A 26145-nucleotide genomic window follows, 5' to 3' on the forward strand; every position below is an offset into this window, starting at 1 on the left:
TTTAAAATCATAGAAAAAAACATGCTCCTTATTCCTCCAGAAGTTGAAATTAAGTTGAAAAAAAAACAAAAAATGTTTTCAATGTGGAAGCTGAAATATCTTATTTTGCACAAGAATACAATGCAAGAAAAAAAACAACACACACACACACACACACACCGGATGCTTTCGGATAATCATTTAAGTGACGGGCATTTATTCTTGTGGTAATTATGCTAAGTTCTCAAAATCAATGCCGTACTTGTTTATTGATTTTAAAATACTTACCACAGCACTATCTGGATTAGTGACAACACAGCACATGACAGCTTCACAATACTGCCCTGACAGCTACACTAACAGTGAGACAAAAAAAAAATGCTGTTTCACCTCACATGCTGCATGATCATTTTTGTAACAAGAACAAATACATCCCAGATCTCAAAATCAGCTGCTGCTGTCCTCTGCTGCTGTTATTCTTTGAGAATAGTCCTGCCTTTCATGGCTTCATCAGTTAGTTCATTTCATTCCCTCTCCTTCCTGATCCACATCTTTGTCACTCACAGCATTCTTCTTAGTTTTTTCCTATAATGGAAGAGATTAGTCATCAAGAACAACAAGCTCCAGCGGTTGGAATCTGCCCCTCTTTTCCATTTCTGCTCTTTCTCTTTTTATTTCCTCATCATTAAAAACTCTTTTCCACTTTTTGAGTCTTTTCCTTCCTTTCTTTCTTCCTATCTGCTGTCTCTGCCCGGAGCTGGTATGTTTAATTCGGCCCCTATTTCATTCCTTCCTTCCTTCCTTCCTTCCCTCCATCCTTCCTTCCTTCCTTCTTTCCATCTCGAGCATCTTTCTCTCCCACGTTTCATTTCCGCCTCGCTCCCTCAACTTGAGCAGTAAATTCTCCCTGCACACAAAGGGATCTGTCTCTCTTTACTACATGCCACCACTGGCACAACCTCCTAACCGCCACACTCAATTATTTCTGTAAGCTGCCTGCCTGCAGGAGCCTCCTCGCATGTCAAATAGCCTCAACTGAGGACCAGGGAGGGAAAAGCAACCTCCATATCTGGACACTGATAAAGGATGGGATCTCAATCGGTTCCTCTTCGCACAATGTTAATTTGATCCCCTATCTCCCTTTCTAAAAGCAGCATGAGCCACAGACAGGCAATGATCTGCTAATACAAGCCTACGGGAGAATGGAGCAACCGAGAATCAAGATGTTTGTGGAGTTTTTTTCAGGAGGCTTCAATGTGGATCTTTGTCTGTCTGGTGCAGAGTGCTGCTATATTTTCTGTTTCTGCCACAATAGCCTTCTGCTCCATTGTAGTTTTGACACTGCTTTTATGTCTGGTGAGGATTTATTGGTGTGTCATCATTAGGTAAAAAAATCATTCAGCCTCTGGTTTGAATTTCAGATTTCTGTCTTCAGTTAAATTGTTGGATTATTATTTTGCAGGAGATGAAAGTATCTGTTTTTTCTCACTGGATGTTGAGTGGTTGACTTTAAAGAGTCTTTTCACCCCGAAATAAAGAAATAAACAACAACTCACAAACACTTGGTGCGTACCTCTGCCACTAAGCATATGCTTGTACAATTATTTATGAAGCAGTAATGAAAATCTGCATTTCACTACATTTGAAAATCCTCGCTTTGCAGTAAAGCACCAACAGTTAACTACGTGGTAAGCAGCGCATTGATTACATTATTGATACGTCTACTGTAGATAATCATTATTTCATGTCATTATTGATATTTAAAAAATAATAATTTTAAACTAATATCTGCAAAACATTCCAATTCCCTTTATCTTTTGCTGCACTTGCAAATTAGAAAATGTTAATATTTTTAATCAAGACAGTAAAACAGAGATTTATGACCTGCTCATCCTCAGCATTTTTGTGATGTCACTGTGAGCATGTGACCATGCTGCCGTTAGCATTTAGCTCGACGCACCTCTGCACCTACATGCAGTGTCTTTGACATCCTGGCTTGGCGATAGACTAGTTCAGTCTTGTTCAATACCGGTAGCTCCAATGACAAAACTTAATTTGCATGTATTGGATTTACGTAGCTTTGGTCCCTTAGTGGGTATTTACAACAGTAAGACTGTGTGTGGGGTTGACATGTGATATAGTGTGACTGTAATGAAGAAACATGCCAGTTGAAGTAATGGTTGGCTTCATCCGAGCAGACACAATGGCTCCTTAGTTTTTTTCTAACTTGTATTATTTATTCATGAGTTACTTCCTCCATTTTCCTATTAGCAGAGTCACACAAAAACCGCTTGACAATTTTGACATGCTGCGAAGTAAAAACGCGTTCTTCTTTATGAATCGTGTCAGAAATCACTCATTTTCTCGTGAGCACCAAAACACCTGTCCCCCATTCCCTCGTTTGCTCCGTGATTTAATCTTAATGTTCCTGCCTCCGTTCCTGTTTCATGCATGCCTGTTCCTGAACACGGGTACCTTCTCAATTTTGCCTGTCCCATGACTACGCTGCAATTAAAAGACTGATTGCTTTCAACTGCATTCCTTTTAGTGGGTCCACGTCTCGCCTGTGCAGCACCGTTATGGAACGGCAGAACACAAGACCAGGAAAAAGATATATGAAGCTCTGTCTGCACAGACAATTTACTTACTTCATTTTAGGGATAAATTGACTATATATAAAGATGGATGAGATGTCTCCACTTCCCTCACTGCACAAAAATGTTCTGTTCATGTCATCTGGAGAAAGAGTGTGTGCAGTAGTGACTGGGAGGAGGTGGAGGCGGCGTATCCAGAACATACCCACGCTCCTGGCTTGATTTAATCACGACCAAGTCTCAACTGTCAGTCATGATTTTTATCCCCCTTTTATACCATCAAATTAAACCAAACCTATCCAAAAAAAAAAAAAGACGGGTATTCTGAAGAGCACATACCTCTGCCGAGACCCGACAGCTCAAGTATCATGAACATCTGTCTAGTCGTTTATGCAAAATTGATAAAAGTGCTGGAAAAAAACTCACAAGGTTAAAAGTGGACAAAAATAATGATTCTGCCCGTTCATGCGTTGCCAAAAGTCTGCACCACCTTTTTTTGGCAGTTGCCCCAAACCTTTGCCCAGTTTCATGGTGTTGCATCAAGAAGTCTTTGTGTAACACATCTAAATGTGAATATAAAAGCATTATCTAGTGGTAAACTGTACATCTCAGGTACCAAGGATTCAGCAGTGTAGCAGTGTATAATTATGGGAAATATTTTTTGAGAATAAAAAATATTTGACATGTATTTTTACCACTAGGGGGCAATTGAGATGTTTTGGTTCCCATTTTAGGGAGGTGTCATATCAACCATTTTATACATAGAAGCTGAGGTTTCGTGTGATTTGCTGAAGTGAATGAGACACGTCAACCGTATCCATTAACTGTATTTCTCTGTCACTTGACCTGATCTCGCTGCCTGCATGTGCACACGTACATTACCCACATCCGTCACCTTTATTACCAAGAACGTGTCACCCACCGAAGCGGCTGCTCGTTTCCCCGACCGTTTCCCTGCCGCGCCCAGATCAGCCGTCACCTCATTCCCCTTCTTTCATTTTGATACCGTCACCTACCTGCCTCCGCCCACCGGGAGTTGTTATGGTGGAGAGTCCACATTGTACATGACATTTGACATCAATCATCAGGCCTCCTTTTGCTCCTGGTGGTTAAAATCCCCCAAACTGTATTGGTGATGGGGCTGAGATGAGCGCTGCGGAGGAGGATAGGCCTCCTCCATCAGTAATGGTTCCCTAAACGCCAGGTAGCTGGTTTTAAAGGGGACCTGTCGAGGATTTTATCTCGAGTTGTCACTGTGAAACTAATTGTTCTCTCTGTTTTGGTTGGCATTTCCGCCATCCATTTCCTTTTTGCTGATTTCTTTGCTGTGTGCCTGTTTTTGGGAGAGCTGTGCCTGAAAAGTCAAATTATATAGGTCCAATTAAAGAACAGATGATCACTGTAGGTAATGTTTGCAACAGTAATTAGGTATATTTTTGTATTTTATATGCTAATGTGTCATCACGATTTCATGGCAAAAATATGCGTGCAAAAACCCCTTGCACGTAGTGTTTCATTTATCTTTTTTAAATCACGGAGCTTACTGCACACCTGATAAGCCGGAGGGAAGCTAAAAGGGGGTCGGGAGGGAGGAGGTGTTGATGAAAATGAGAAAATGGAAGCGGGGATTGTTTCTCTGGTTCTCTGTGTTTCTGCTGGCTTTCCTCTCTGTTGTTTGCTGTTTGAACCAGTCGTCATCAAAGAGCGCTGTGTACAGGGAAGAGCGAGCGAGTCCTGATTTGAATGCATTTTGATTGAAGTCTGTTTACTACTGATGCCTTGATGGACCTTTAGAAGTTTATTTTTCTCTGTTCCTCACTCTACTTCTATATCCTATACTGTCTTTACTCACGTTTTTATTCTTATATTCTTTTTCTTTTTCATTTGTTGCAGCTCTCCTACGGCTCCAGCTCTCCGGCCCTGTCCAACCGCCAGCGCTTTCCCACCTTCTTCCGCACTCATCCGTCCGCCACCCTCCACAACCCCACCAGGGTGCAGCTCTTCCAGAAATGGAAGTGGACCCGCATCGCCACCATCCAGCAGACGACGGAAGTCTTCACCTCCGTCAGTAACCTTTTAATTTATTTCATCCCCCGTCTTGTCTCCACTTCCTGCTCGTCACGCTGTGCACGTCGTCGTGTCGGCTCCATTATCTTTATTAAACTGCGGGTTGCATGATGGGCCGCCGTCCTCTGCACGTTTGTTGTGTGCTAACATTACTCCCCCTTTTCAAACAATACATTTTTTTTGAAGGATTTTTCGTTGTCATTAGTTGAAGTATTGGTCTTGACCAATATCGATCAAGCAACACATCACTCTCAAGGGCAGCCGTCGATACTAAGATACTCAGGTTGCCTTTCTGCAATGGAGGTTAATGATCTCGCTCTTGCATTCTTTTGTCTCCCTACTTATATTCTTTTCTTCGCTCCACTCGCGTTCATCGTCTAAAAATCCATTCCCTCCCATGCCGCCTTTATCGCACATCCCCACACTCCATCCTTTTCCTGACATTTCTCATATACACTTCAGATTTTGTGAGGTGCTTTTTGTCTTCTCAGACTTTGCTGCTATTCTTTTGTCTCTCTTTACAATTTCAACCCGCCACCTCTGTGTGTCCCTCTTTGTTGAGCTGCCTCTCTAACCACCTCCTCCTCCTCCTCCTCCTCCTCCTCCTCCCCCCCCCCCCCCCGACTCTGTCTGCCTCCCACTGCCTCTCCCTTTCATCTCGCAGACTCTGGACGATCTGGAGCAGAGGGTGAAGGAGGCGGGCATCGAGATCAGCGTTCGCCAGAGTTTCCTCACCGACCCGGCTGTTGCTGTCAAGAACCTCAAGGTGCTTTGATTAAAAATTTACCTTGCCCTTTCTCCCCCCCCCCGCCATCTCCTTCCCTCGCCGACTCACAGCTGCACACAATACCATTAGCATAGAGTAGATTTGATAGAGGGAATTAATGCACTATGCTAATTAGCAGCCCCTGAACAGCGGTACGTGCCGTCCTGTGAAACAGCGGGAACTTTTGGCGTGCTGAGCTGCCATGCCAGGCTGTGCTACAGGGAAGTTTATACCGCTTCTAACCAAGCAATGTTGTGTTTTCATGTTTTTGATGCAGCGCCAGGATGCAAGGATCATCGTGGGTCTGTTTTATGAAACCGAAGCCAGGAAGGTGTTTTGTGAGGTTTGTACCTTTTTCCCACTCAATATAATCTCAGTAGACTGAACCTGACTGGCTATTAACAGAAATGAAGCTTTGTAATGAGCTCTATTAATGTCTGAATGAATTTCCTTGTTTGGCAGTTACACAACATACTCAACTCATCCGTGGGAATAATTCACCTCATGCTTATTTATCATTCGCTCTCCCTCCCTCCACATCTGCCTCCCTCCCTCTCTTCCTCCCGGTTGCAGGTGTACAAGGAAAAGCTGTACGGCAAAAAGTATGTGTGGTTCCTGATTGGCTGGTACGCAGACAACTGGTTCAAGATCAAAGACCCGGCGATCAACTGCACGGTGGAGAATATGGCGGAAGCCGTGGAGGGACACGTGACCACAGAAATCGTTATGCTGAATCCTGAGACGGTTCGCGGCGTCTCCAACATGGTGGGAACTCTGACCTTACTGTATATTTAAGAGCTGTTAAGTCGTTGTAAATCAGTCATAAGGCGTTGCAACATTAACGGCCTCTTACGTGATCCTGCTCCTGATAAATAATAACTAACATTTGTGTTATCGAGTGAAGTGAGCCTTATGAATAATACATCACAATGCAAAATACATAAAGCGCAATGCAAGTGTTTGATGGCTTTATAATGGCATCAAATAGAGCACACCTGTGCTTTTTTATAAAGTACACATGGTAAATTAAGTTCCTAATGGACAATTACACTACATCAGATAAACACAATACAGAAGGTGATTTTGTAAATCAAGTTAATTGCATGAGATCATAAAGAGAGAATCGCTTCACAAACTTCTGAATGTATTATGAAACACCAGCAACCCTAAAACATGCCAGAAAACTCCAGTAATGGAATTAAAACATACATGTTTACACAATTTATTACTTGAATTTTGCAGCAAAACTGTGAAATGGGTTTAATTTTGTGTGCTCCAGAACTGTACATATTCATATTCTACAATATGTGGTAGATCCTTACAGGGATGCCATTGCGTAATTGTTGCTGAATCTTTGTAGACATTATCCATGCCCAGATCCTGCAATAGTGAAATTATGTTTTTCTAAAATTTTGGATCCAGATAACGATCTAGATCATCAGATGTACTTGTTTCGTACATCACCTCAACAAAAGAGGTTGTTGGAATCTGTACCGCGTGCAAACTCAATTTTTGCGCTACCCTTGAAGCTAAAGATAAAGCAGAATATTATTTGTTGTCATGTTAGCATACTCATGCTATCACTCTCAATCAAAATTATGCTGAAGTCATCCTGTTTTTCTCCTTCTCTTATTGCAGCTCGACCTCTTTATTTGCCGTGATCTTTCTTACTATTGCGTCCTTCTGACACACATGCATGTTCCCAGAAAAGAAACAAACACGACCCGAATCACCAGTATGGATGGGAAAAATACACGTATAGATGTCACGTTCTATAAGAACTCCCGCCATAACAATTTCCACCCTTGTTTAGCCTCACGAGTACCTGTCATTCTGCGCTTCTCTCTCATCCATCGCTCTCCTCTGTTCACCCTCTGTAATCCTCTTAAACTGTCTCTTCGTCTATCCCATTGTTTGACCTTGTCTGACTCTGCTGGTCTGTGGTGGATCATCCTTTCTTTCTTCTTGTTTACCCACCACTTCTTTTCCTCTTTCTAATCATTTCCTCATCCCACCTTTCCTACCCCCCCACCCATCTCCCCGTGCCCATCCTTTCCTCACTCGCACTTAATCAGCAGCTGTTGTTTATATTCATACAGCACCTGCCAGTACCTGCTGATTTAGCTGTTGATGTGTTGCTCAACGGGTGATAAGAATTACAGCCAGAACTCTGGCGCATAGTCAATCTATTCAAATTCAATTTCCAAGTTTGAAATTGGCATTTTTCTTCTAGATAGAGCACTCAGATGAGGCTTGTGTGCCAATAATGCAGGGACTGTAACAGCTAGTTTTCTGTCAGTAGTGGCAGAATTAAATGTCAAATGCAAAGGTGGAATTTTGATGAGACCAAAATTTGACTTAGCTGAATTGGGGCTATGTGAGCCTAATGGGCCTCATAGCAATCATTTCACATCACACGTGTCCCTGCTTTCAGAGCGACATATTAATGTTTATTGCTAATTAATTGCAGAAGCAGTTCAAAACTGCTTAATTGTGGGATAAAAATGGAAATGCGTTGGTGCGTAGCTGTTATAAAGATTTTAATTCCAATTTCATGATTGCTCTGGAGCTACATTATATTTTTACAGTACAGCCCTGACTTTTCTTATTGTTACTATATGGTTCCCAGCTGCTGCCTGTTTTTTGGGTTTTATATATATATATATATATATATATATAGAGGTGAGAACATAATCATCTCCACCATCAGAGACATTATAGAAAACCGTCCTGCTTTTAACTCTAATCATAGTCACTCTGGCTATATTTACTAAAAAGCATATTTAATAGAATTGAATTGACTAATTCAGTTTAATAGGATAAAGTAGCCTCTATATGTAAGAACCTTGTGAAATATAATGTTGCCTACCTCTGAAATAGAATAATTTAACATAATGTGGAAGATGGTTATTTGCCAGTAGTTACAAAAATTTAAATGGCTAGCAGGCAATTATCTAAGGTTATCTCAGTAGGCTTGGCTTACAGCACGGTGAAAGTATGAGCATGACCTTGGATACTTTTATAAAATACTGCTCGCCCTTCTAAGCAAATTAACAGCAACTTATCCTCACAAAAACATATGCTACATATGAGAAGTTTTGGTTTAAATGGGTATTTGTTTGCTGTATCCTCAGTGTTTGTGTGCTCAGCTCCTGGCTCTTGCTTTACATTTAATGTACAGGCATGAGTGGCATTGAAAAGAAATCAATAAGCTTTAGAGCAAGTTAGCTCGCATGCTAAACCATTGTGTGTCCTTGAAAAAACCCTAATTCAGGTTTCTTAATAAATACATTTTCCTTCTATGTAGTCTAGTCTAGATTTATGTGTATTTCGTATACTAAACTAAAGCTCACGATGGATGGACAGACTAATTTTGGTCTATTGACCCACCCTTGATTTCATTATGGGAGTTAAAATGATAGAGACTTTTAATCTGCAGTGTTTCTTTTAAAGCCCTTGAAAGCATGAGTCACCACTGCCGCGCTTTTGTCATGTCCTCCTCTTTGACATTGACTGATGGACATATTAGCGTCTGGGATTATAAATATAAAAATGCCCTTAATATTGTCCTTGTTTACAACATCTCATTTCATCAGAGGGACTCCGCATTGATGTCCTGCCTGTCCTTCTTTCAGACATCGCAGGAGTTTATCGCCGCCTTGATGTCTCGTCTGGGTGGGAAGAACCCAGAGGAGACTGGTGGCTTTCAGGAGGCCCCCCTTGCCTATGATGCAGTTTGGGCCCTGGCCCTTGCTCTCAATAAGACTGTGGCACCGCTCAAGGCTAAGGGCCGCCGACTGGAGGATTTCAATTATAATAACCATGACATCACCTCCGAGATCTACCGGGCCCTCAACACCAGCTCCTTTGAAGGCGTTTCGGTAATATTTTATGCTCTAATTTATTACCCTTGTATATTTTTTTCATTATATATTAATATGCAGCAGTCCACTTTCTCTGCGATATAACTGTATATAATGTACCTTCACATTTAATAGAAATAATAGCCATCAAATTTCGTTGATCAATGAGAGCTGAGCAGAATCTGTGCAGCCTTTGATATACCAGAACATTACTGTATATTAGTATGTGCATGTGTGTGTGTGTGTGTGTGTGTGTGTGTGTGTGTACAGTATGTGAGCACCATCTGTTACTGCTGTGTTAGTAATTTTAGCCCGTGGCTCCACTTCTGCAGGATACACATGCTAACTGCTTACATTAGGTCGTTCCTTATCGATGCACCGCATTCCACAAACAAATCAAACAGAATATGTGGGGAGTAGAAACAGCCCCCGTAGACGGACGTAAGGACCTGAGATGGTAAAAATGTAATACAAACAGCTCTGACACATATTCATACACAGGGTAATGATGATGAATGGCGCTTATGTCAGTGGGCTGTGAAAAACATTAGGAACGCGTCAGTATAATACAAAATTTATGGCATTATCACAGCCTCCCCTGTGGCCACCTCCTCGCGTCGTTTTTGCTGCTGCTCAAAACTGTTGACTCTAACGGATGTTTCAATGCCAACGTCAAGGATGCATGGAAGTGTGCAGAAATTGATGGATAAAGCATTTGAAGCCGACTTTATCTACATTATTTATGTGTATATACCGAGCGTAAATAAGCCTGAATGCAACAAATGGCGTCTGCCGTGACAGATCACGTGTAAGGGGAGAAGCGATTTTTGACACTAAAATAACGCAATAAAATGATTAATCTTCTGCTGCTTTAAGGTCTTTGTTGCATCTCCATTTAAACAGAAGTGGATTTTAGCACCAGCTATCTCAACAACGCCAATCCCTTTGTGTTGTTGTAATGTAAAGGTGTAAAAATCCATCCTTGAATACGATGTATTAACGCAGTAATATGGGGCCAGTTATAAAGTCAGATAAGCTCACAGTTTATCCAGGTCATACACATCTTTATCTGGAAATAAAACCCCAAGGAATGCAGGATTTGTTGAACAGTTCTGGTATTAGACCCAAAGTCAGGTTGGACTGTTTGACTGCTTGTATTTCTGGCCCGATTGAAAGATTTTTGATGCTTTCCACACCTTTGTCACTAGAATTTTGCGAATTTAAAATCTTAATGCCTTGGTTAGTAGTAGACAGTCTCACCTCCCCCCTCCCCTTATTCCAGCCTGTGTGGTAAGATAAGCTAACCGGATAGCGCTATCAGTCTACTCATCCAGCCCTTGGCAAGGAAGAAAAATTAATATATTCATCAAAATGTTGCCCTCTTCCTTCAAGGAAGGATTTAATCATTTGGAGTAAAAAAAAAAGAAAAAGAAAAAGAATAATAAAAACAACCTTTCTCCTTGTGTCTCAGGGCCAAGTGGTGTTTGACGCCCAGGGATCCAGGATGGCAATGACTCTTATCGAGCAACTGCAAGGTAAATCACTCCCACACTGTCCTCCCACAGATGTTGCATTGCTGAATCTGGTCTGAACAATATATTTCACTCATTCATCAGAAAAATCACAGCTGACAGTATTCATTATTTATTTATTGTTCCTTTCATCTCATTCCAGAGGAGTGGCTTTTTTTTTTTTTTTTTTGAGGGGGGAGTTGTAGAGGCCATCACTGAGATTGGTCTCAATGTCCTCTAATTGTACATGCACATGGGCTTGGTGCAGGAATGTGTTGACTCTAGGCTTTGCTCTAATTGGGCACAAGCCTTCGTTTTAAGCCGTTTCTGGAAATGGCATCCTATTTGTCACCAGTGACTTAATGAGTTTTCCCGAACAGGATAAGGTTGAGGATTATTTTCTACCTCTGTTCTCTTTGGCGTCCTGAAGGATGAGAATTTATAATCCTGCCCCCTTCCCCTCACATTCTGTCTCATATTTCCTGTTGTGGTGTCGAGGTAATTTGACATCCACAATGAGACGACCTGACTCACATCCCTGAATCACTTTGGGACCTCATCAGTATTCCTGGTCAAGACCGCCACATAAGCTCCCTTTTTTTTTCTTCTTCTTCTTCCTTCTCTCCTTCTTCTCCCCTTGGTACTTCTTTGTTTGTCCTTCTTTGTGCACCTTTTATTCCATCATTTCTTTTATCTATTCATTGCATATGTATTTCCGTACCCAGACATCCCATTAATGTGAAAGCACAGGAATGATGGAAAATAGTTTCATTCTCTCTGACATTTTTGCTTTTATTTCATTCTCTCTTTGTATTTTTTTTTTCTTTCTTTTTCTCCCCAATCAAACAGGAGGCAGTTACAAGAAGATCGGTTACTATGACAGCTCTCAGAAGAACCTGTCTTGGTTTGGAAATGACGTCTGGATAGGTAAGATGGAGTTCATGACGCTCTTTGCTCGGCTTGCTTTGTCTGTGCTTGTGTTCTGTCTGTGAAGCTGCGAGTCAACAGGGTTACATATTTCTGCAGTGACATAAGACCTCCTTAATGTGGCTTCTTCTATGGTTTTTATAGTCTTAATTACATAGAATCATTGTGGAGTTTCTCCAACTGCTAGCTTGGGTGAAGATAGTTATTTGGATGCTGACACTTTCCCACAATTAGTCCCTCACACACTCAACTGTCCAAGCATGTATCGGGATGTTTTTTGTAGCAGATGCAGGATAATTAAGTGCGGCAGCATCCAGCTCTGACTGGCTAACCCTGGAGTTTTCACTGTGGGGTCCACCCTCAGACAAAATCTGTGACTCCTCCGGTGAGTCAGCTTCAGGCAAAGTCCAAAACCGCTTCCACCTCTGCAAGCAAGGAGGAATTTATGTGGCAAACTCCTTTGTGTTTGTTTGTTTGTTTGATATTCTGTAAGATGTCTCAAAAAAAAAAAAACCCCGTATAAATGTGGATGTAATTCTGTGTAGAGGTTGATCTCCCAGCCAAGGAAGAGGTGCATCTGGGTAACGACGCAGAGTCTGTGTCATTTTCTTGAACCTTGCAAAATAAGGCGAGATTTAAAACATATTTTTCCAACATCATGACAGTTAAAATAAAAATACCTTGACACGGATGATTCTTGATGGTCACCATGGTGACATGACCTTAATGTGAGCTGTGCTCTTGATGTAACTGTGTTACTGGTGCTCACCTTAGGGTGTGTGGTTCGAATTTAGAGGATCTTTTAAAAAAGCTTGGCATCTGTTTTCTGATTGTCCAGGTTGGATCTCAAAGGCGTTGGCAGAACTCTGTGTGCTTTCTTCTGCTGGCATAGATTTGTATACGTTTTTGGCAAATCTGCACCACTGAAAGTCGACTTTAGCTGTTAGCTGTTCTTTTGTGCTGCACGCGTGGCTGAACAGACAGCTTTCTCTGATCATATTAAGACTTGTGTGATGATTCTCAGTGGTTTTGTCTTTTAATTATATTTACAAGCTGATTTATGGAAGCTTAATTGCAGCGCACACTTGAGATAATGATATCCTCTGACAATGTTCGTCGAAGTATCTCTCTGTCAAGATTTCGTCTGTTTATTAACTCTGACTCGGAGAGGGTGTGTTGCTGAAACAAATTGCAGCAATCAAATGGTAAGAATTTGAAAGAATCTTAATTATCTCCCTGACTCGTGTGTGTGTGTGTGTGTGTGTGGCATCCACGGCGGCGGCGGCGGGGGCTCCTACCGCTGACCATGCGGGTAAATCAACATGACGGATACAATAGCTTCCAAAGGCTGGAAGACTGCTTTAAGAACTCCTTTCTGTCTCTTTCCCCTCACGCTGCGTCTTCACCTCATGCCTCTCCCTTCACTCCTGGAGGCTCACCGTCGACCTCTGTCTTTACTTTTACTTCACAAGCTCACATCACACAAACCAAAACAGACTCCCCCAACTCCTGCTGTCGATATTCCAGTTTGCTGCGAAAACCTATTACTGCTGCTTTACCTCAGACACCAACACCAATTTGGTGGTTGTTTACCGGCCTGCCCCTCCCTGGGGAGGTGACATACATGTGCCTGGACAGAGTGCACCACGAATCAATCTTATGCGCCTCAGTTGCCCGTAGAGAGCTGCATTTTTTATTTTTTTTTAGGCTTTTTAAGGCAATGATCTGAAGCCAAGGCTTAACTGAAATCACAGGGTTTAGTGATTCCAGGTCAGCATCAGGGGCGTGTTTGGCGGGTGACCTGTGTACACGGAGACAACATGTCCTTCAAGGAAGAGGGGGTGGGTTGGGGGCGGGGGTGACTTCCAGCTCTGTTGTCTGCTTGTTGCAACACGACAGGCTCCTTGTTACCCCAGATAAAAGCCGCCAGGCTGAAACTGACTCAATCACCAACTTGTCAGAGGTGAGTATTGTTTTCATCCTTTTTGTTTTGCTCAACTTATTTAATTTTTTTTTTTTTTTAACAATTAAAAAAAAAAAGACAATTCCATTTGACATCGACTTGTTGTGGGGAAATGAGTAATTTCCTGCCCTCATGAGATGAATCAGTGCTGGGAAGTTTTTTTCTTGACCAAGGGGGGGGCAAGTTTGATTCGCTCCGTGTTGACAGGGCGGAGCTCACAAATGGCTTCTCAGTTTAACCCCTGCTCTTGTTTTCCTGTGTGTTTACCACCAGGCGCCTCCCAGCCTCACTTTCTCACTCTCTTCACGGTCCCTCTAACAACCACTTCTGCTCAGCTCTTCTTCTAATCGCTGTGGCAACTGGTATAGAGCTGGGTCTCCATGGCAACACCCTGTCCTGATTCCTTGATGAAGGACAGAGTTGACACACACACATGCATGCACACCGCATTAAGTACACATATACCATCTATAGAATTCTCTTTTATGCATCGTATAATAATAAAACAGCGTCTCAGTGCAAATAACAAAAAACATGTTTATAAATTAGTAAAAAAGGCTTCAAATTACACATCGTAACATACAAGGAGTCAGTATTTCATGCTAAAAATGATGTAGATGTATGACCGATCCTGCAGGGTAGGGAGGGGATGACTTTTGGATTCTCTCCCCCTGCAAATGAGTGAATAATTAAAATATTAACTAATGCAAATAACATGAATTTAGCTAAAAGCTACTTGAATTCTTTTTAACATTTAGCAGGTATCCTTATAAGAAGATTGCTATGAATCATGTACAACGTGATGCTCCTTATCACATAAATATGAGTCATGAGAATTCTGACCAATGAAAACATATCGGAGGCGGAGCCTGCGCACTGAGATGGGAAGCAGCTGATGTTAGCACCTTCATGTATTTGCTAGTAAGCATGATAAATTATTAAGACGCCATAAAACGGAATAGTCAACATTTTTAATGAGCTGAAAGGAAATTGGAGCAAGGATTTAAAGTCCTATTCATTTAAGGCAATGATACAGGATTGAGAAAACCAAGGTTTAAATTGTGAGAACAATTCTTTTCACATCTTTTTAAATTCTCCTCATTAAAACCTGGTACCTTTACAACCCTGAATTCAACAAGATTGTTTTTCCCCAAACGACCCTTCGTATTTAAACGTGCAGCCAGCCGCATGCAACAGTGCTGAGGAAGACTGATCTGTCAGTGGGATTTTAATGAGGTTTTCTCCAGTCAGTTCAACTACACGTCTGCCCTGTTTTACTTGTTTTTGATAAAACTCTGGCAACACATGGCATGTGTCATAGTTATACACATATATATGACAAATCTGGGTCACTGCACATTTGTGTTACCATTCAACACATGGACACGGGTTGTGTTTGCTGTCAAGACTCTCGTAGTTTGTGTGGATGTTCTGTGAACAGCACAGGTGAGCAAACAGCCTTATGAGCAAAGGTTTTTTTTTTATGAGATGAATAATGTGGATAACATAAATTAAATAACATATGGAGCTATAGGCTGTCTGCAGGTTTTGAAATGCTTTTAAAAGCACTGCAGTCATTCCATTGAGCCACAGAGGGTATTAACAAGTCTTAAATATTTTCTCTCGCCAGCTGCAGACAGTGATGTATTTTTATGGTGGGTGAGACGTTCCACACCTTTGAACTGAAAGTGAGATTGTGCTGCAGAAGGATGTTGAATCCTTTTTAGAATTGCAGTCAGCCCCATCAGACGTATAACAAAAGCTGTCACCCACTGCTCCAGCAGCTAAAAAGCATGTCGTCTCATAATGTGCAGGTGTTAAACTTTAATGAATTCAGACTTTCAAATGGATAGTCTATGCATTCACTCTCTCTTTTCCATCCAGAGTCCAGGTCCCATTAATTTAATTAGTTTTATCAATGTGAATGGCTCTCATGGAAGATGAGATGAAGGACATACAGGTTCATTCAACATTAGTTTTACTTGCATTATATAATCAAACACATTCAACGGATATTTTCAACCACAATAATTATACAGATAAATAAGGAAAGTATCAAAACACCCCTGTGACAGACACCCCTAGTACTTTATAAATAGAGACCTTATAATATACTGGCAGCATTCCTGAGGAATCTTAGTTCGGTCCATGTAGACAAACGCTTCCTTGGGGATCGTTGTCCTTTTGGAATCTCCAGCAACATCTAAGCTTCATCTTGCTCAAGGATGCCGAGATCTTCTTGTAGGATTTCCTGATCCTTTTCCAGCGTTTGATGAAGTGAATCAACCCCAGATGCATCACAGAGCCGCCGCCATGCTTCGCTGTAAGTAGGGTGATCTTTTCAACTTCAGCTTCGTCCTTCCTCCTCCAGACGTACTGCTGATCCATCCTAGGTGTAGAACATAGAACCGCATCCCACTGAGCTCCTGGAGGAGATTTGTCTTTCTTGTGGGTCAGTTAGCCGTTATGTAAATTTAGCCTCAACAAGAAAAATCTTCTCTACTGCCAAACTAGTAGAGACGATGATGGCTGGCACGGTGCATTCACAACATTTTATTAACAAATATGTGCTCTTGCGAAAGATGGTGTTCAGGGTGTGGAATAATTCTAAAACTAGAGTGACCATGAAAGCAGCATTTTGTGTTGAATGTGGAGAAACAATCTGTTGCTTCGAGCTGTTTAGCCCTTTGATTTGGTTATTGCAACCACCTCATGAATAGTATAATTTCCATTAAACATAACGCAGATTGGGGGTTGTGTGCTTTTGAAAAGATAAAATTCAGGTGGTTGAAGCAGACTTGAAAAGAGAACTTCACCTCTGATGTTCTGTAACAGAATTTTAGAATTGACTCTTCAGCATGAGATAAAAATTAAATGGCCGTTAATGCAGGAGATTTAAATGAACGATTATCAATTTGTTTAAGAATTATTGTGTTTTAGTTCAGTCATTAGGACTGATTGGCATGTTAAGTCCATTCTATGTGGATCTATACAGCAGCCTGTATATGAAAACAAAATTTTAAGGGATTAGACACCCCCTAAATTAACAGACACACACACAGACTGCCAAATAAGCAGGGAGGAAACTGTTTGTACTATTAAGGGACTGACAAATGAAGAAGCTTCACGGCCAGATGGCTCTACAGCTGAATTTTTAAAATGCTACGTCTCCGAACTGACCCCTTTACTACTTAATATGTACAACCGGGCTTTTGAAACTGGGCATCTGCCAGACTCTCTGTCACAAGCCTTAATTACACTTATTCTCCACAGACAAGGATCCTTAGGATGGCAAGAGTTATCCTCCAATTTGTCTTATTCCATTAGATACCAAAGGGTTTTTCTGAAATTCTTGAGGATAGGACGGAGAACGTCCTCACTGGTGCGTGAACGTCAAGTGTGTTTTCATTTTAAGGAATATACAATGGGGCGTTTTACTTAATGCTATGGGGACAGTCTCAAAGTCCAGTCCACCGACAGCTGCTGTTTCTCTAGATGCCGAAACCATTTAAAAACAGTCGAACGGGGACGTTTATTCGGAACCCAAGAGATTTTTAGATTTGGGTAGATTTTAATTAAGTGGGTGCGTGTCCTGAATAAACACCCTGAGGCAGCAGTACAAACAAATGTATTAAACAAATCTATTTTGAATTGGTAAGCACACGTCAGGGATCACAGCTTGTTTGTTGTTCTCCCTGCTGTAATTACACTTGATAAGTTTCCCAGAGCAGAGAGGCTCTGTCCAAGTGATATTACATCCACATTATATCCTGTTGTTCATCTGAGACCCTTTGACATCCACTCCCTCCTTTCAAGATGTACAAACAAGTCAGAGGCTCTGTCATTAACATGATGACTGGACTGGAAAGCGGCCGCGAGAGTATTAGCTAACATGAATGAAGTTAAAAATGCCGGTTTGGGGTTCCCAAAGCATTTTTTTTTTCTTTTTACTTTTTATCTGAGAGCAAACTGAGTGTGAATTTAAAATTCGACACTTCTCCTCAACCAGATTTGATCCAAACAATGCGACAGGACATGTTACGGACACCTCCCCCCAATGCTGGATAATGATCCACTGTTTTATTGTGAATGTCACATAAAAAGCAGTTTGTATTCAGGGGACTGTAAGATTATATCTGTGCTGTATAACCACTTATGTATTGGATCCTGCATGGCTGGTTCTTATTGGATGGGAAATCATTATCAGTAATTGGTAGACACCTTTGGAAAACTGGCCCGGCTGAGCCACAAGTCAAAGTAGCTGCATATGAAAAATGTCATATAGGATGCAGGAAAGGTCAGAAAAATATCTCTTCCGGTAGGACATAATTATTTCTTCGATAGCAGCATCAGTGCAAGGATGAAGTGGCATCAAATCTTTTTTTCTTCTATCGATTTATCATCTCTATATATCCTCGGGTTGGGTGGGGGCGGTGGTAATGGAGGGTTTGGGTTGCTTTGAAACAAAATGTTTAATATTTGTACAATTTTGAATGGTTTCTTTATATGAGCCATAAAAAAATACTGCAGTGCAGTGCATATTCTTTAAAAATATATACGCATCTGCAGAATTTCTCTCATATCGACATCCCTCAGTCAGATGACTCCAGAATACACACTGGGTTGTGTGACATGCATCTAAACAGAGCAGGATGGGCGTCTTTGTACCCCGAGACCCTCTGGGGTGTGACAACTCTGACACTTCTTTTTGACATCTGACACATCAGCTTCTCCTGCTGCTGAAGCTGCTGCTCTGCTTCCCCTCTGACAGCTACACACAATATGCATTCCTGTCTCTCTCTCTCTCACACACACACGCACGCACACACACACACACACATAAGCAGACACACACTCCAAAATAAAAAAACAAACTGTATGCTCACATAAATCATCCCGTGCATCCTCTAATGTTAAGTCGACATGCCCGTCACGTATACAGTATATACAGTATATGCGATGTCTGCAGCGTAAACACACCCGCAAATCTGCCAACGCTTTTAAATGTAGTGAGACAGACAGTCAGAAGCTGTTGGGTTCGAGGCTCCCTCACCACCTGCCCCTGTTTGAACCTTCCTCGCCGAAGAACTCTTGAGTTTTAAAGCCCAATATGAAGGCCTTGCAAGCCTTAAAATTGGGTTGTTGGTGTAAACACACACTTTTTTTTAAAGCCCTAAAGCTCCAACTTAATTAACACCAAGGTTGTTTACGCCTCCTCGACATTACACGGTGTTATAGTTTGTGAAATGACACTTGTGTGTGATTCATTGTCAGCAGTTTGTGACTGTTTATTTTACCTCTCTGTGTTTTAGTGTCATCCGTATTAAAAGCCAATTAATGGAGACTGTTGGATGCTCGTATGTGTGTGTGTGTGTGTGTGTGTGTGTGTGTTGTATGATAAAATCATCCTGGCACCTGAGGCTCATTTACAGCCATATTCTTATGCAATACAATAAAGACGCAACTTTGGTTTGTAATTCTAAAACTTTCTGGAATAAGGCGACTTTTTTTTTTTTTTTTTTTTTTTAGTGATGAAATTTCAAAAGAAAAAAATTTACAATTATGGCTTTCTAAGAATTTCTCCTTGAAGTCAAGACTAGAAGTGAAGATAAAGGTTTACCTCTTAGACCGTGAGGAGCTCCTCAGGTGAAAAACCAAGAGGAAGGAGGAGGACTTTTAAGAGATTGTCATGCAGAGGAGAAAATGTCAAAGTGTTGAGTTATTATTAAACACACTACACATTAGGTCATGCAGTTTGCTTTTTCTTCCAATGTTCAATAATGACGACTGCAAGATCAAATTTGGAGCCTGGATATATAAAGTATATCTGCGGCGCCGATGACGTTGGTCTGTCACAACCTTGAGTTATCACACCGATAATTACAACGCTTTCACATTCTCCTTCCTTCCACTTCTCGCTTAAGACAGCAACACATTCCATCGTTTCTCACACTTGTGTGCAACTAGATTGAATATATGCTGCGTGATATTCTCCTCTGCTTGCCTCGCGGCTTACACTGCATCAACTGGGATCAAATTGTTCTCTTAAAATGCTTTTATGCTTGTCAAAATCAAATAGATGAATTGCAAAAATCACCAGGATTGTAAATAAATACGTCTAATATCAGTCTGCTGCTGTGCGAGTAAGCATTCCAAACATTATAAGTAGTATTTGTCTTAATAGAAACTAAACTTTTTTTTATTAAACATATCAGTTTCACTGCACATAAGATGCCGAATCATAACCAAGTTTGTGTTTTATGTGTTTTATACAACCAATAACAGAATTTAAAATGAACCATCATAGGCTCAACCCCAGCTTCTATCTCTTGCTTCAAAAATCACATCATTAATATCAGCCTAACATAGCTGCTAGCACTGTTTCCTCACAGCGAGAAGGTTCTAGGTGTGAATCCACCTGAGGACAGACCCGGGGCCGTGCTGTGTGGAGTTTGCATGTTTTCCCGTGTCCACCGGGGTTCCCTCTGGGTGATCCAGCTTCCGATCTCATCTTACCTTCCTGTTTTGGTCGAGCTACACTGACACAATCTCAGCATCCAAAACTAAGTGGCTGGATTCTTGTTGATCAATCATTTTGCCCACATTCCTGAACAACTGACCCCCGACCCCACGGATCTACTTCTCAGAGCTGCCTGGAGGTCAGGACTGAACTAAAACCGAAGGAGGCTGCTCTTCTGCAGCACCTTCTACAACAATCTTCCTCTCACCATTTAGATCAGCTGTTTTTATGAATGTGTGTGTGTGGTTTGTATGTAGATATATGCACTGTGTTTGCATGTCTTTTAGATTCTGCTGTGGAGGTGGGCTTTGCTTGTGCTGCAATTTGAGGTCTCATTTTATGCAAAGCATTTTGTAACCTGTGTTTAAAAAGGATGACCTTTAATGAAGTTAAACTTACTTAACTTTACTCAAAGTTGCTGCCATGCGTCTCCTAATCCTCTCTTACACAATGACTCCCCGCTAGAATTTTTTTTTTGAGGCTAAGATATTATTATTTTCACAATATTTGTGAAAATAGCCCCAGATAATTGCATGTAAAATTCTTGTTTCTTTACCTTTCATTTAATTTGCTGCACTTCAGCAATCAGGGACCTTTATTCATTCTTTTTAGTTTTTATAATAAATCAGCAGGAGTTGGCTGCCGTCGTTTCAACCTTTTGAATTCCAACCTTTTGACAAGTCTGAATCCTGCATTGAAAGTGTTGTGAAATGAGAAAATGTTGTTCCAAATGACCACCTTGAAAAGAAGGAAGAATGGAAAGCCGATTGTCGTGTAGGCGGGGGAGTGTCTGCGAAATCTTTTTAAAACCGGGATTGCATTTTGTGACAGCCCCTCAATGGTAATGTTGTTGTGCTGACCTGAATAGTGGTGACAAGAATGTGTGTGTGTTTGGGGTGTGTGTATGTGAATGTTGGATTGTTACACAAACGGTCGGACACGACTTTATGATGTTGGAGGTTTGTGACATCATCGGACCGTGTGAACATCAGAAGCCCATTAGCACCTTTTTTTACTTTTATTGATTTCTATCTTCTTGTTGGTTTAATCACGTCAAACATTCACAGAGATTTTTTTTTTCTTTGAACAGGTTTACATTAATGATGTTTTCTTACAACCTGAATCACTTTCAGCTTCCTAACCCCCCCCCCCCCCATTAGACCCCCATTAAATATCTGGATGCTTAAAAACGCTCAGCTGGACATTCATGTTTGTTGATGACATTTTAACTTATTGATATCATTTTATTAAACAATTTCCTGGCTGTTTTAAAGAAATGAAATCAGGAAGAGAGAGACTGAATGCAGCAGTGAAGCAGAAATTGATAACTCATCTCTAGATGGTACTCAGAATATCTGCTGTAATTCTGCAGTTAAGCAGTGATGTATGTTGTACAGCTGCAGGCTTTAGTGCCTGTGAGCAGATATTGCACAGAGGAGCCTCTTATGAGTCATTGCCTCGGATCAGATGTGTGAATTCCAAAGTCTCACAAGGCTCAATGATCATTATGAAAACTTTTCTCAGTTAGCTAGGATTCGCCTAATTGCTGAAATAGTCACTCAGGTAATTAGATGCTAATCCATTATATTTGACACTTTCCAACCCCTGAGAAGAACGTGCAGTCATCTAAGTCAGATCCATTCAGACGTTTTTCGAGAGGTAAGCTCACCAAGGGGCGGGTCGTTCGCTCAGCCTCCCAACCAGCCAGGATGAGTCTGGCTGTGGGGAAGTGGAAAACAGCACTTTCCCTCATTAGCGCCGCGGAGTTGTCCTTGAGCAACGCACTTAACCCCCAACTTCTCCATGGATGCGCTCAGTGGCAGGCAGGAAGGCGTTCAGCTCTAAACGTGTGTAAGGTGCTGCCTGTTTGTCCGTGATACTCAATGTGTAGCTCCTGCTGCAAATTCAGCTTCTCCTGGCTGGTATTGTGTTTGCTTGTTTGTTTGTTTGTTTGTTCTGAAGATGTGTTGAATTGGGATAAAATTTGATGCTGATTCTGGATCAGTTTTTCCTTCATCATGATGAAAATGGTTTGTTTTGTTTTTTTAAAGAAAAAAAAAAAGCTTTTACAGTGTATTGGAACATATTGAGCCAATCAGAATTAAAATAACCGGGCGTGGCTGTGATGTTGGATCCAGGTCCAGATCCTGATCCAGATCTGTATAGTGTGTGTTCTGTGTACAGAAAGACGCTGTTGTAATCCCGTTCTCTCTCCTCTTTTCTTCTTCTTCTCTCCATTCAGGCGCTGGACCTCCGGCCGATCGGACGGTGGTGATCGAAGAGTACAGGTTCTTGTCCCAAAAGCTGTTTGCAGCTGTGTCCGTCTTCGCCGGCCTCGGCATCCTGCTCGGCATCCTGTGTTTAACCTTCAACATCTATAACGGCAACGTCCGGTGCGTTTGCTAACGCGGGATGATAAATTAACGTGCGCGTCAGTTAATTAGCATGTGCAGGTTGTTAGACCGGAACTGTAATGATTAGTCAGTTAAACAGAGTTACAGGAAATTAATTGATGAGTAATTTCACAAGCAAGATTAATTTTTAATCAAGAATTAAGCAAAAAAAAAAAAAAAATTCTAAATATTTTATGGTTTCAAGTTCTTTAAAGTAAAATATCTTGGTTTGACATACAGTATTGGAATATTTTTACTCTTGTTCAAAACAAGTATTGACTATGCGAGTATTTGAGCCTCAAAATAATGGGCAATGCTTTAAAAATGTTGTTGAAGCCCCATTATTCATTCCTATAGGATGTTTTTCTGAAAAATTTAAGTGTTTTAAGTCTTAATGTATAGTGTCAAAACAGGGATTATGGGTTTGAGTTTTTTGCTTTATGTTTGTCCTTGCAGTGGCCTTAGCGATGAACGTTATCTCGGGTAATCGCACAAATAAAGTCGTCCTCTAAACAGCAAGGTCGTGGTTAAAAGGGTTATTTTTAAAGTAGCTGAACAAATTGAAAATTGCCTTAAAAAAATGCTTTGAAAAAAGGTTAGAGGTTAAAGACGTGGCTTTGTTCCACAGACGTCACTTTTATGACGAGGTGCATTGGCTGTGAGTATTGAATGGAAATGACCGTCTGTTAACAGCCTCCATCTGCCACGGCTGAAATGAACGTTCGCTGCAGCTGCACTCGAGTGTGAATGCGAGCATTTTGAAAGACGTGAGGCAGAGGATTCACATGTTCAACGGAGATCTGGGTCTCTTTTCAGAGCTGAATGGCACAGCTTCTTCCTCATTTTGGGGAGTGTAAAGTTAGCTTTTTGGGGGGGGTCCTTTCTCAGTCTAGCAGCTGGTTTCATTGTCAGAGCTTAAGTCTAGCCTTGGACCAAATGCAAATAGACTTGTAATAAAAAAAATACCTTTTGATCTCAGATTTCTAAGCATAATGCATGTCTGTGAGGCTGGTAGTGTATTCCTGATGCCTTTTTAACATAGTATTTTTATGTTTGACCTGGGTCAAAGTGATTTAAAGTCCCATAAGTCCATGAGCTTATCAAGAGTTTTTAAAGCTGTGGAGGTTTGTTCCTCTGGGGATCTCTGGCTGGCTACAATGTGGCTGTCAGGCCCTCTTCCAGCTTTGATTATATTTCAAACACATTTTAACCGAGGGCTGCTATGAGCAGCCAAAACACTGTGAGTCAGATCAAATCAAATATATTCTCTGAGCTGTTTTTGCGAATACAATTTTAGCAACCAACTTCCTTCAAATAAGGAAAATATACATAACCAATCCACTTTAAAAAGAAATTAAAAAAAAAAAAAAAAAGCCAATCCAAAAAGAAAAAAAAACAAAACAAAAAAGAAAATCGCATAGAAGTGAAATAATTGTGATGCTGTTTAAAGTTTTTTTTCCAATGACAGTGCATCAAATGCAAATATGAGAATAGCGTGACAGTGTGAAAGGGGCCGGTTGTAGAGATGACACCTGAAACTGAAGCTCCCTTCAGCTTTTACAGAGCTTACAGTTTCACCCTGTCAGTGTGTTTGGCTGCTGGGCCACAACTTGGCTGTCAGGCCCAAATGATTCCAAAGAAGAACCCTAGAATCCCCCTGTGCCTCTACCTGCTCAGTGCCAAGCAGCAGATAGACACAGCTGGTGAGTAGCTGCCGACATAGGAGAACGCTGCCGATAAGTCGCCAGACGTTTGTTAATGCTCAGGTTAAAAGTGTGAAAAGACTTGCTGGTAAAATTAAAAAGATGTGGATGTGACCATTAAAATATTTTTTTCGCACAGGGCTGCACCATGTTTCATTTCATCATCGGCTTGTCGCGTCATCCTACTCCATTTGTTGCTGCTTAACACAAATAAAACCACATGGTTGTCATTTCAGTGACTAAACTACACAAGACGTCTGACTCATAGCATATAATTTTATTCTGATTTAAGAGTCTTTGAGGGTCTGCATGCGTAGCGTTTGTTGGTCACTAGAGAAGAGATGCTTCTGCTGCTAAACCTGTAGCTTCAGACTGTTTTGTAAAGCCGACATGAAGGCAGACATCTCATGTTTAATCATGTCTCTGGAGCCTGACAGGCGTAAGAATAACCCAGAGGATGGAGGTCTTTTCTCTTCCCTTCACCTGTGGTAAAAGCTAGACTGAATCTTTAAAATTTTCCTCTGTTAATCACAAACTTGCTTTCTGAGAAACAAATCAGACTCTTTACCCAGGAGGATAAATTCTGGGTCTGCAGGCAGAGACTTTCACATCACACACACACACACACACATCAGTTTGGCTTTGCTTGATTGATTGATTTCCTTATTGAAATCTTGAAAATGTGTTTTTGCAGTGTTGAAATATAGGTGATGTATATGTCGTTGAAACTTACTATTTTTCTCATTGATCTGATTGTTTAGTGGAGTTATTTCCTTTCTTTTTATGATTGTTGTTTGCAGACGTGACAGGCCTTAAAAGTATTAAAAACCCGGCACCAAAAAAAGATCTAGAATGATTTAGTCTTTCATGTCATCCGGTGAGAGTTTCTCTATTTTTTTCATCTCGCCTTATATATTGCAGAAAATAAACATCACATTCTGCTTTTTCCATTATCCTGCAGCACTGCTTTCGCTGATGTAAGACATCAACAGTAAATATTCCATTTTGTATCATAACGTCTTTCATTCCAAATATTCACCAGTATCCACATCCAGAAGAATAAGATGCCAGTTTTGCTCCTAATAGTCGCCTAATCGACTATAATTCTGAAGCAGCCATGAGATACGGCGCATAATAAAGGAAGAAAGCAGCGCTTCACACCAGAATATAACTCCTGCAGTGTAATAAACATCATACATTCATAGTGTGTAACAGCTGTAAAGGTTTTTCCGAGGTTGGATTGGGGTGTGTGATGGCTGTGTTGGCATGCATGCTGCGTTAGCGTGCAGTAAACAAGCAGTGCGCCTTCAGGACAAGACAAGGACACATCAACGCGATGAAGCAATTAAAGACACACCTACCGCTGCAGGATGAACTCGGCCCGAGATGAAAAGTGCAGCTACAGAGAACACACAAACCCTGAATCTGTTGTTTGTGGAGTTAGTTCAACAATGACATTGTTTATAATTTATAGCATTTATTTAAAGACATTGTCTCATTAAGTCTGCAGGTCAAATTAATGTGTCTCGCCCAAAATGACACATCACACTGCCTCAGTGGGATTTACAGCCGGTATATGGCACCCTCTGTTCTCATACTCTCTATTTAAGAGAGTAAAATCCCCCCCAAAGCTCTTTAAATGGGGATAAAAATGGAAGAAGGCTCAGGAAGAGCCTCAGAGGATGGATCCCCAGGATGGACATATCTCACAAGTCCAGAGGACACCATCAAAAATTACACAAAGCATCGATCCCACTAAAAACATTTTTTTGACACATGAAGAAAAATTATGTAATAAATATTTTATATATAGAACAGGTGGGGAGGAGAGAAAAATACTAACCAGCTTTTGAGGCACC

The 26145-nt window shown here is 41.1% G+C and overlaps 1 protein-coding gene across 3 annotated transcripts in view; it reads left to right on the forward strand.

The window, feature by feature from the left end:
• gabbr1a (gamma-aminobutyric acid (GABA) B receptor, 1a) overlaps positions 1–26145 on the forward strand; it is a 66106-nt gene that overhangs the window by 28492 nt on the left and 11469 nt on the right. For all 3 annotated transcript variants that reach the window (XR_011037109.1, XM_068324434.1, XM_068324433.1), the window contains exons 9-16: positions 4467–4637; positions 5305–5406; positions 5684–5749; positions 5980–6171; positions 9042–9287; positions 10741–10804; positions 11630–11707; positions 22433–22583. Coding sequence is in view for 2 of the 3 variants with exons in the window: in XM_068324434.1 (XP_068180535.1) it covers positions 4467–4637; positions 5305–5406; positions 5684–5749; positions 5980–6171; positions 9042–9287; positions 10741–10804; positions 11630–11707; positions 22433–22583 (1070 nt within the window). In the remaining variant the exon portion in view is untranslated. The remainder of the gene's footprint in view (positions 1–4466; positions 4638–5304; positions 5407–5683; positions 5750–5979; positions 6172–9041; positions 9288–10740; positions 10805–11629; positions 11708–22432; positions 22584–26145) is intronic.

The sequence above is a fragment of the Antennarius striatus genome, chromosome 9, assembly GCF_040054535.1.
Source record: "Antennarius striatus isolate MH-2024 chromosome 9, ASM4005453v1, whole genome shotgun sequence".
Lineage (NCBI taxonomy): Eukaryota > Metazoa > Chordata > Actinopteri > Lophiiformes > Antennariidae > Antennarius > Antennarius striatus.